The following is a 12,406-nucleotide window of genomic DNA, read 5'->3' as shown; positions in this document are numbered from 1 at the left end:
TAGTTCACTTTTATAAAGCGCCGTGAGCAAGTTAAGTATTAAAACATGAGGTTCTGCCCGTGAAAAGCCTGTCATCACCTACAGTAACAACCCCAGCCTTCACTGCAGCTTTTCATTAAAATCTGGGGTCTGCGCGTTAATTCAGTTCACACTCCCCTGCTCTGCTGTGGATAGACAAGGTCTGTACTGTATCTATTCATATCCAGAGAGCTCTGTCCTCTTGAGCTTTCACACCATCATTAGCAGTTTTCCGACCATATGCCTTTTAGAATTTCAATGCGGGGAGCACACAGGGATTGCGCCGAACTGAACTGAGAATGCATAGTAACAGTGCGAGAAGTCCTTACTCATTCAATGTATGTATTTTCTTCACCTATCACAGAACTGCACATTCATCGTTTCGCAGCGTGCGGCTTGCATGCCAACCTTTCAAGAGACCTTCATGGAAACCTCTAGATAAGAGTCCATCTAACTTTCACACTTATGAGTACAGGTGTTAATAAACTGGTGCAGTCTATTACCAGTCTACGGATTCAAGAGGAATACAGCAAAGTGTTATATAGCTAGTTTGTATAGTGTAGTTTGTAGCTAGTTTGTTGCCAAGTCAAGGCAGCACATTGCTAAAAAAAAAATTACTTTTTTTTTTTTTTTTTTTTTTGTTATAGGCGAGTCATTGCCATTAGCAACCTCCAACCAAATCCTGATCCGCTTCACCTCCAAAGGCCAAGCCAGCTCGAGAGGATTCCACTTGGTCTATCAGGGTGAGTGACACACACACACACGCACGCACGCACGCACGCACGCACGCACGCAGGCTGGCACACACAAATCCTCCAACCTTGTTACTTTTGGATTCTCTGTGTTCTAGCAGCCCCAGTTCCCCTCCATAATAGATGACTTGTAGAGTCATTTCACGAGGATTCACCTTCAGCCTCCAGTTTTGGCCGTGGGTGTGTGTGTGTGTGTGTGTTCAGAAGTGTAAATGTGTGCCCCGGAGCATTAACATGGGAAAGTATAGCAGACTGCTAAAAAGGTTGTACTCCCCTCCTGACTCTGCTTTATTCCCAGCAGAGAGTGAATTCTCCCTCGACTTGCTTCTTATTTTCCTTAAACAATAACCTGTGCCAAAAATGACATTTGCTCCAGTTACCCCAAGGCAAAGGCAGCTCTGATGCAAGTTTATTGAATAATTAAGTCATGTTTTTGCTTTTTTTTTTTTTTTTTTTTTTTTTTTTTTTTAATTTATAACCTTTTTTAAAAAAAATAAAATAAAATAAAATTATAACCTGAAATAATCATGAAGAAAAAAATTATCATTTTCATTCATTAACATGGTAGGGTTTTTTATTTTTTTATTTTTTTATTTTTTTTAATTTTGTTTTCTTTTTGTACTGAAGTGATCATTTCTATCATGGTTGTGGCATCAGTCGTCCCAGAGATCAGTTGCCAGTCAATGTCCAATCAGTGTCCCTGTTGTTCAGTCGTCACTGCTCATGCTAACTTGCCAGTTTTTCCGTTTCCTAAAACCAAATATAATATACCGAATATAAAACACATCACTTTCAATGTGCCAATTTCAATGAGGAAATTGGCAATAAGGATTTTTTCCCAGGAAAAAAGCTACCTGGCATCAGGTGTTTAGAGCAGCACATATAAAACCTTTCATGAAATAGCTATAGGTCGCACGCTATTGTTTTACATCAATGGACAATAAGGAGTAGCAAATGGAAATGTCACAGATTGTTACTTTACAATTGAAGCGTAGTGAATCTCCTTCTATCCGCTCCTTCTCTCCGCAGCTGTGCCGAGGACCAGTGCCACCCAGTGCAGCTCGGTGCCTGAGCCCCGAAATGGCCGCCGTATGGGCAACAACTTTGCTGTGGGCGCGGTGATCCGCTTTGAGTGCAGTCCAGGTTACATACTGGAGGGCTCCAGCGCCATTGAATGTCTGACAGTTCCCAATGCCTTGGCACAATGGAACAGCTCCATCCCCAGCTGCATAGGTATGACGTAAACATGACGTTAACCTCTCTCTTTCTGCATCTCTCTCTCTCTCTCTCTCTCTCTCTCTCGCTTGCTCGCTCGCTCATTGCTTTGAGTCTCTAACTAGCTGCTCCCAGACAGATGTGGGCTGCCAGCCATTGCCTGTAGTGTTATACCAAAACTCAACCATGCGGCACACAGGTGGCATCCACTGCTTAGGGTCACACACACACATGCATGCACACCCACTCACACACGCACACACACACATGCACACACTCTCACAAAACATACAGCTGTAGCAGATGCCCCTATGCTGTCACCAGATGTGAATGTAGCAGAACAAGCTGCGAAGACCGTGTTTGAAGATTGTAAACACTCCTGTAGAGTGTCCTACACTGTGTGTGTGTGTGTGTGTGTGTGTGTGTGTGTGTGTGAGTGAGAGTGTGTGGGTAAATATGTACAGTATGGATTGTGCAGTTAGGTGGATGGGCCCTAGTATCAACAATTTTATTGAATCAGATCTGATCTTACTACTGGAGTTATCTGCCCTTTATTGCCTTTTTTCCAAAATATTGATACTTATTTATTGATTCTAAGTCCTTCAAACAGTCAAACTGCCTAGGAAATAGGTGTAAATTTCTCATCGGTATAGGTTTTCCATTCGTTTTAAGAAACATAAAACTTCAAAATTGAACATGAGACTAAAATATTTTCCAAGATGCGGTTTTATGCAGTGCACTTTGGTCCATTTGTGCACTTCTTTATACATCCACCCTCCAACTCCAACGATTCCTTCTAGTTTCAGTTCACTGTTACCCTGACCTCTTTCTGCTCTCCTCTATTGACTGTCCTCTTTTTTTTTTCTCATCCCCTCCTGCAGTACCGTGTGGAGGGAATCTGACTCAGCGAACTGGGACTATCTTGTCTCCTGGCTTCCCTGAGCCTTACCTCAACAGCCTCAACTGCGTGTGGAAGATCACTGTTCCAGAGGGGTCGGGAATCCAGGTTTGAATAGCTGAAATTAATATTTCAGATGCCACCTTGTGTTTATCACTTACGCTCCCTTTCTGTCTGTAATTATGGTATAGGTTTGTTATTTTTCCACCCAGACTGTCTGAAAATGTTGATTACCCATTATTAATACCTGGTTTAAAGCTGGTTGTAGTGACAGGAAACGTACCACTCCGCTTCAGCTTATCCCCGTAGAGGAAAAGTCAGAATTTCTTCTTCCTGTGAGCATTCATTTATCCCGAGTTGACACCACGAACGCCATGAAGTCTTAGGCTGGAAATTTACAAGACAGAAAATCCATGGTCTGAGCTCAAGGTAGTGCAGCAATAGCCCCCCTAGCAGCACAACAGTGTGTGTGCATGCAAGGCAATTATCAAAAAAAAAAAAAAAAAAAAAGAAAAAAAAAAAGAACCAGAAAGCACTGCTTCAGCTATGGATGGACAAATTTAAGGCATTTTTGAATGTGCTGCATGTTTCCTATTTTCAAAAAGCACATGTAGTACTACTAGTAGTAGTGGTAGTAGTAGTAGTAGTAATAGTAGTAGTAGTACAAGGATGAAAATGAGTGCCCTGTTGGATTAATTCTGGTGAGAAGCAGCAGCAGACAATAATAAATGAGAAGTATCAGTATTTCTACATGGCCTGGGTTGAAAAAAAAATAAAAATAAATAAATAACCTGTCCTTTACCATATGTCCTTGGTGACTGGATTGTATAGATTGCCCATGGTAAAAGGGTATTAAGTCCATATAGTCAGGCACATTTGGTCACATTAGGGACGTTACAGTTCACTAACTGTTGTTAACACGGTTTTTGTCGATTAAGTTTGCTTCTATCATGACACCTCTGAAGAGTCAAAGAGACCAGGCTTTCCAGTTGAACCTCGAGCCTCTGGAGTGATCCCCCTTTCCAAAGCCCTTTGAGCCTCAGTTCAGTCACGGTTCAGACAGTAAGGGAATTGACAGACTGTCGTCACTTTGGCTTCTATTCCCCACTGCACTGTGTGTCCTGACCTACAATCTCCTGTCTAGTCAAAAGTTTTCAGCTCACCAATTGCTTATTAGCAGAGTTAGCTATACCCAGGGAGGATTTTACAGTTCAGTGAGTTCAGGAAGAGAGAAAAAAAAACAAACACACAGGCTCTCAGATTATAAATAAGTGTAATTGTCCTTGACAAGGACCATGTTTTCATCCCTGTGGAGGAAGCTGATTTCAAGTGTCAAAACTGAACGTGGCAGATTGCGATGCCAGAATTCTAACTCAAGTTACCCATCCTGACATACGCCGGCGTATAATCGTCTCTTCAAATACTCCACTTGTTCATTCTGTGCCGTGCATTTATTGTGCATGTGCTTTGATACATATATGCAAGAGCTCCACCAGGGCTCTGGGTGAGGTCCCTGTAGATCTGCCTGATGGAAAGTTTTTGGGCTTATGCTTTAGCCACTACGCCTAATGACCTGAGTGGCATCCCTCGGCTATTAGCTCCTCCACCTCAGCTGACTGTCCTTGTCCGAGCTCAGGAGTTGGCCCACGGGTGCACTTAGCATGCTGTCCCAAACACCAACTTGGGAATAGATGTGGGGTGAATTAAGGACAGCTAACTGTTAGCATAGAGCACCCACACACACACATACACACACTGAAAGGCAAACAGCGTGACGTGCTGACACCCAGATGCATACATACCTGAGAGCAGTTTACTTAAGTGGTGATTTATCGCATTCTTCAAGCCACCTACACACACACACACACACACACACACACTGCTCCCCACTGCACCCAGGGTTTCTTATTGTGCTCACAAAGTGTAAAATGACAAACCAAGAAGGGTTTGCCACATCGGCTCTGTGTCTACACTTGCTGCAATCAAATTCTTATTCTTACACCTTTTCATCTCAGTCTCGGCCTCGTTCCCCTTCTCTCTCTTTCTTCTTCTTTCCTCCGTCCACCAGCGAGCAGAACCACATTAGATTGGAGTGTCACGATCCAGAAGAGAACTTAAAGGAGCGATGTGCCTTGCCGGCACATTTTGCCACGGCCCCCTAATGAAAGATCAATCTGTGATCTGCCTCGTCTCCCAGGGACGCACCAGGGCCCCCGCTGCCCCTTTAATTGGCTCGTATCCGATCTATAACCATCAGAGGTGGAGGAGAGCGTTGAGGAATGGATGTGAGAGGGAGGAGAAAGGGAGGCTGGTCGAAAGAGAGAGATAGAGGGAACGGAAGAGGAGAGGGATGGGAGAACGAAAAGGATGGCAGAATGATAAAGCAAAGAGAATGGGAGAGCAAAGAGAATCGCAAAGACAAGAGAGGTAGATGGGTTTAAGCTTAGGAGGCCGACCGAGTGATAGATGACACAGTGCGTTATCCGAGCCGTTTATTGTGTTCGAAGCACAAACAGCATTGATCTGAGCAAATTCAACAGTCTTTTTTTTTTTTTTTTTTTTAATCTTTGAAGAATATCCAACAGTCTTTGTGAATGTCTCACAGTTTCCTAAGTTTCAGTTCTAGAGGCCAGCCACTTCAACACAGCCTTCTAAGTAAGCATTTAAAATAAAGAGAGAAGATAATGAAAGAGATGCATTATAGAGTGATAATTTGTCTTTTATTCCATTTAGATTTCTGATCTTGGAGTAAGATTTTTTTTTTTTCTTTTTCCTTCATCTTTAGAGCTAAATCAGGCGGCATAATCAGAAAACGACAGCTACACACTAATTTGATCCTTTCAAGGAACTCATAACTGTGTTTGTTCCCGTTGCTCACTGAACAAAGACGGGCAGATTTATCTTGATATCATATCTGCCTTAAAGCTTGACTGTGTAAAGACTTTTGAGGATTATCGTTGATATGGTGCCGTTGTTTTACACATAGCGACACCTTTGGCAGTGGCAAGTGATCTCTTAAGTGGCATTTTGACATCGGAGTTGAAGGTGCACTACGGAAACGTGAGGACCGTGTAGACTCCACCGACAAAGAATATGGGCAAACATGAAATTTGGTGTTTGAGGTCTCTGTGGTTGGCATTATCAAGGCGATTATGAGGAGCTTTTAGTTTTAGTTCACAAAAAATTGTATTTTGGTGGGCCACACTCAGTGATAAGTCGTGTGTATTCCACATTTTTGTCAGTGGGATCTAAACAGTCCTTACTTCAGCTGACGCTCAGTTTCGCGCAATGCACCTTTAAGTAACTGGAAATCCAACACCCATGCAGTGTCATTACCTAACAATCTTTAATCCTCTAAAGTGTTTATATATTTATTTATTTATTTATTTATTGACCATATGGTCACACACTGCTTTTCATTTTTCTGTTCCTTTCTTCCCACTCTTTCTTCTTCTTCGTTTTATTTCTCTACCTATATTCAACGCATTCTCCCTATATTCTGCTTGTTTTTGCATCTCTCCTCTCGAGCGGTTGTGTTTTCTCCCCTTCCTTCTTGATTGTTTTTCTTCATCCTTCGTTCGTTTCATGCCTTTCCTCTCCTCCTCCCACCATCTCTTCCCTCTCTTAGATCCAGGTGATCAGTTTTGTCACCGAGCAGAACTGGGACTCGCTGGAGGTGTTTGATGGAGGGGACAACACCGACACCATGCTGGGCAGCTTCTCAGGTATCATCGTGTGTGTGTGTGTGTGTGTGTGTGTGTGTGTGTGTGTGTGTGTGTGTGTGTTTACATGTTCCATCAGTTTTACTGTGTTTATGAGCACCTCAACCCTTGCCATCAAACTGCTTTTAAAAATAATTTATCTGTAGCTGCCAAAAGCGTAGTGAATGTGATTTAATTGCCTAATCAATTATCCAAGAGCGGGCTGTGTTAGGTAACACGTATTTGTAAAACTCTGTAATAAAAAAAACATAAGTCTCACTTGGCGTGGATATTTGGCTTTGCAACAATGCTAAGTGGAGCTCCAAATACGTAAAGGCAGGTGGCTTAGTCATGGGAAAAATTCAATCTGTCTGCGCTCCCCCTCAGCAAAATCCTGGCGCATTTTTAAAAAGGTTAGCCTTTTCTGTGCGGAGATGAAGTGAGGCGTTTGTTTACAGTATCTGTGTTTCTCTCCTCAAAGTGGGGACATAGCAGTAGAGGATTCTCATTTTGTTTGCGCTTGGAACCGGACCAAAAGTAAATGTTAGATTGAGCCCCGAAGTAAAGAGATGAGAGAGAAATGCCAGCTGCACTAATATGTGCTAAACAAACAACCAATTGGAGGAGAGATGCGCCGACCACGTGATAGTGTTGTCAGACCTCAGCAGGAAGGAGTTTCCTGGTGTTTTTTTGGAAGCCGGGTCCTCCGCACCAACACCCTGCGGAAACAATTTCCTTTGCTTTTCTGCCCTCACAGGAAGCAAGTAGGTCACATTATTCTGCATCTGCTCCCCCTGTTATCCTAATGCACCCACACACAGTCATTCATGCATGTGCACACACAAGCACACCTAGACACACACATACACAGATGCACACACAGACACTTTAATGGGCAAATGTAAAAAAGAACAGGCTTTTTTGGGCTTTTTGCCAGCAGCTCATACAGTAAGGTAATTGTGCTCTACCTATGCAGCAGATAGGCCTGCTAAACTCCACTATTAATCTTCTCCCCAAGGCACCACCGTCCCGGCTCTCCTCAACAGCACCTCCAACCAACTCTACCTCCACTTTTTCTCTGATATCAGTGTGTCTGCGGCTGGGTTCAGACTGGAGTACAAAAGTGAGTGGAACACAGCTCTCACCGCATCTCCGAACACCCAGCACATCTGAGATCACTGTCACATCAGATATGAGCGCTTTCAGGCTTCGCGTTCACCTTGTGCTTTTTCCGGCACAATCAAAGCAAAGTGTTTAAACGCAAACAAGTACCTGTAAATGGCCTGAAAAACAACAGTCGCATAAATACACTTAAATACGCTTAAGTAATTGGCTGTCAAATGTCTCCTACTATATTTGAATTGCTATTTAATGTTTTTTTTTTTTTTTTTTTTTTCATTTTCATTAAAAGTTGCCATTTCTTCCCGGAGTAATATCAATTTCAAATGATATTTTACATGGGCATGTGTTATTCTGTAACCTTTGTAGCCTGCTTTTCTTGTGTTGCCAATGATGTTTTATGAAAATTCATTTTGATATGAATTTGTAAAACGTGCAATTAGACAATAATTACAAACAATGAGACTGGCGGTCATGTACCTCTCGGTGCACCAAAGAGAGGTCTGTAGGTTAGCTGCTTCCAATTTGATGTTAATTGGCTGCAGGAGAGAGGAATAAGGAATAAGCTATAATGGTAGCCCCCACCTAGACGGGGTTTTGGAGGTCACAGAGCCAAATCAGCATCTGACTACAAAAGTGGAAGTTTTTATTTTCTTCTAGGAGGGCAAGGATATTTTTAATTGACTTACATTCTCTACAGCCTTTATCTAATATTAGCCATAACCAACGTACGCCTAACCCCAACCCTTAACTCTTAACCCTAACCTAACTTTAACTGTAATCTTAACCAATAAGATAAAATGGCCACCCAAATGTAAAAGAAAGAAATGAAGAAAAAAAAGAATTTCCTCAGTTTCACAATGAGGCAGAATTATGCCGGTTTTGTTTGGTTCAGTGTTTTTTTTTTTTTTTTTTTTTAAGGCCCTGTTTTTAGCTTAGAAATAACTTCTGCCTCCACCCAGGCTTATTGTATTCTCTTTTGGTCCCTCTCCCTTTCTTATCATTTTATCCGTTCTTCATGCTCTCAGCGGTGTCACTGACCAACTGCCCAGAGCCTGTGGTTCCCATGAATGGCATCAAGGTCGGGGAGCGCCTTCAGATGAACAATGTGGTGTCTTTCCAGTGTGAACCTGGATACACTCTACAGGTAACAGTCCCTAGCTTCAGATGAAGTTTTGTTCCTGCACCCTTTAACATTTAACCCCCCAGGTCATGGCCTAGCCCTCAGGCAGTGATCGAACAATACAGGTTAAATGGAAACATACTGTGTAAACTTTCAAAAGCCTTTTTTTATTTTCTGTTAGTCTGTCTCCACCGCTCCGTGTCCCTGTCACGATTGCTTTTCCTCTGTCATATCCTCAAGCAATGATCACATTTCACATTAGCTGACAAATCAAAATCTAACACAAACTGGGCTGGACCAGATGGACAAGCATGTTGCCAGGCATTTTAAATACAAGCTCTTTGTTCATTTTACGTTCACGATTCCCAGGGCAGGTTTGCACATGACACACGAGAGCTTTTCCTGTTTATATTGTGATTGTGACTTTGCAAGTTGCAGCTGACAGCCGGATGGTCGATTCTGTCAGTGGCTCGCCATTTTATTTGGGGTGATGACTGAATCAGGAACTATTCCAAGAAAGGGGGTCTGAGGGTTTCTGTGGTGCAGAAGGCAGAGTTTTAGGAACCACATTTTGTTCTGGCTTGGCTTAGTTTTAGTTAGTGATGAAAATGATGAAAACATCATCTACATCTTTAAAAGCAGTGCAAAATTGTCTTCAGTGTTCTCATTTGCAATACTGTCCCACTTAGGGAACTTGTGACGATAATGTCCAAAAGTCGTCACTTGGAATTTTGTGTATTATCATGTATAAAGCTGAAATGAAAAGGTATATGAGGTTATTAAATACAGTAAAGTAAGAAATGATTGTATGATAAAGAATGAAGAGAAACATAAAGTGCATAAGACAATTCTGAACAGTTACAGCTACAAAATTGAACAGAATTAGAAAGCACAGTGTATAATGCACAAGTAATGTAGTTGTGTCATTTCTCTTCTGACTTGATGAAATTGCTGAAATGATCATATGGAAAATAAATAACATATTCTGGGTTTCCAGCATTTAGAGTATGAAATACGATACACATACCTGTATGCCACTTGATAAGTTGCTCTGGACACTTTAAATCACCATGGCTCTTTGTGTGTACTTATGAAAAGTTCAAATAGGCTTTAAACTGCTTCACATGTTCTAAATGCTGTGAGAATTGATGCTTTGAAAGTATGATCAGGCATTCAGACTGCTTTGAATCTTCATCCGGTCAAGTTTAGTGCCAGAGTACTCTCAGTACCAGTTCACAATTTATTGCACCTGACGTTTGAGGGCTTTGTATGAAAGGACATGTGAAAGAAAACAAAATGCCACAATCCAAGCAACTGTCAAGTAGGTAAAAAAAAAAAAATCTATTTTTATACTATCAAAACATTTAAAGAAGTATTTTTATACCATAGTTGAAAAGATGTAACTTTGAATTAGAAATGGAAAAGGGGACATTTAAGAAATGCAGAGTGTCAAAGGTCATTAAACATTTCAGCATTAATACTGGTGAAGTGACACATGAAGAAGGAACATATTTTTGCAGATGAGATGACTTTCTCATGTCCCGGTTTTCACTTTGAACTACAATCGGCCATGGCTCATTTCAGCGGATGCCAATATTCCTCTGACTACGACTATCCGTGCATTTCTCGAAAGGTCAGCTGAGTCGGTCCATTCATATGTCTTTCCCATCAAAAATGTCTTTTTTTCTCCGACTCTCTCTGAACAGAATTAGCCCAGGAATCCTACTAGAGGACTTCAAAAAAGCTCTTCCTACTGCTTCTTTTACCAGTGTAACAATCAATCTGAGGTTCCCTGTAATCTCCCCCACTCTGCCTCTCTCCCTGTATGATCATTTGATATGCTTGTGATGCTGCCACTCCATTGTTCTCTGTCACTTCGGATGGATTTAGCATTAGAGCGCAGCAGCGGGAGTCATGTGGAGATAGATAGCAGGTTCAAAGAGTTGGAGTGACAGATGAGTGACAATGGGGAGAGCAAATGAAATGATTGCCTGTTCTTGGACTTTTGTCTTTGTGTGTGTCTGCACATGTGTGTGTGTGTGTGTGTGTGTGTGCTTTGCAGGGGAACTCACACATCTCCTGTATGCCAGGAACCGTGAGGCGATGGAACTACCCGCCTCCTCTCTGCATAGGTAAAAAGACCTTTTCTCTCCCTCCTGTTTTCCACCCCTCCTCTCTTTTTCTCTACTTTCTGCCTCGTTTTCTTTGAGGATCCTTTGCCTTGCCACCCACGCCCAAGGTAACAGGCCTGTTATGGTGACATCTGATTATTCCACACATTATACGAAGCATCTCAGGCCAAGGTCCCAGTGGAAAGGCTTACGGTGCTTGCCGCCCCCCCTCGTCCTCAGCCTTTGACTGGAAGCAGCATTTGATTAGCATATAACCACATAGGTGACAAAGATACACCTATACACCGCTGAAAGAGTTCCACACTCAAACAACGAGGCGCTTAATGTGCTTGCTGTTATCCAAGCTGTTGCATTTGTCAGAGAATGAAGAAAACTGGAGACATAAACAAAGCAACGAAGGCTGCACTTCACCAGAGAGAAGGCAGCAGAGCGTGCTTTTGCAGGAGGTTTTGTGTGTGTATGTGTGGTGCATGAGCATATCTTTGAGCTTATACACCTTTGATATGGATTTGGTATCTCTGTGCTTAGCTTTCAAGGCCACACACTGCATGAAACTGCATTAGGCGCCTTCTCCGCTGCGTGCCTCGAGTCTTCCTGCCTCGGAGTGTGTGAGAGCTCCTTGACAAACGGGTTCCACTTATTGGAACGGCCTACTATCACCTAATTAGTTCCATCTCAGCCTGTGATTGGTTGAAGTTGAGGGGAGATTCATCGTGTTTACAGGCATCAGCAGTTTGCTGATTACCCCCGGCTTTTTCTGCTGGCACAGGATAACATTTAACCCCTCACTTATTCCTTATTGAAGCACAATAGTACAGCGCCCTGCTTTTCTCTCCATAGTTTCTCCCTCCTCTGACTTATGTAGGCTGTTTGTCCCATTTATTTCTTAATCTTCTTCCCTGTGTTTGCTTTTCTCTTCTCAGCACCTCTGTCTTTCTTTTTTTGCCTTGACTCAGCTAATTCTCTTACTCTTAGTTTCACCATCCTTTCATCCTTTTAATTTTAGTGTCTGGATCTCTCTATTTTCATTTTTCTCAATCCCTTCATCTTCTTTACTCAGTATTTCCATACTTTTTTTTTTCATTTCTCCCTTTCTCTACCTCTTCTGAGTCTTAGTCCTGGATTTCAGTCAAAGAAACATTTAAATCCATCAGTGGTTTAAGATGAAAGGCGAGGGAGAGAGAGGAGAGAGGGTGGCAGACTGAGATATATGCCTTGCCACCTTGATATAGCAAGAGGAGAGCAAAGTGCTCCAGAGTCCTTTGATAGTTGGAAGATGTGAATTGACCTATTTTGTGAGATGCCATTTTCCACTGTGCCAATTTAAAGTGAGACTATGCATTTTTCTTCAGTAACAATTTGCCTGACTCGCTGACTATAACAAAGCTCACACGATAGTGGCTTTTTATTAAGTATAATATTGTCCAGTCAGGTGTTTTTTATTGTCA

The 12,406-nt window shown here is 42.2% G+C and overlaps 1 protein-coding gene across 1 annotated transcript in view; it reads left to right on the top strand.

The window, feature by feature from the left end:
* Positions 1–12,406, top strand: part of csmd2 (CUB and Sushi multiple domains 2) — a 277,838-nt gene that overhangs the window by 196,539 nt on the left and 68,893 nt on the right. Inside the window, exons 34-40 of the mRNA XM_030063504.1 lie at positions 666–761; positions 1,800–2,003; positions 2,867–2,991; positions 6,512–6,608; positions 7,603–7,707; positions 8,732–8,850; positions 10,889–10,958. Of these exons, the coding sequence (XP_029919364.1) occupies positions 666–761; positions 1,800–2,003; positions 2,867–2,991; positions 6,512–6,608; positions 7,603–7,707; positions 8,732–8,850; positions 10,889–10,958 (816 nt within the window). The remainder of the gene's footprint in view (positions 1–665; positions 762–1,799; positions 2,004–2,866; positions 2,992–6,511; positions 6,609–7,602; positions 7,708–8,731; positions 8,851–10,888; positions 10,959–12,406) is intronic.

The sequence above is a fragment of the Myripristis murdjan genome, chromosome 11 (assembly GCF_902150065.1).
Source record: "Myripristis murdjan chromosome 11, fMyrMur1.1, whole genome shotgun sequence".
Taxonomy (NCBI): domain Eukaryota; kingdom Metazoa; phylum Chordata; class Actinopteri; order Holocentriformes; family Holocentridae; genus Myripristis; species Myripristis murdjan.
This window is presented reverse-complemented; position numbering and strand designations above follow the sequence as displayed.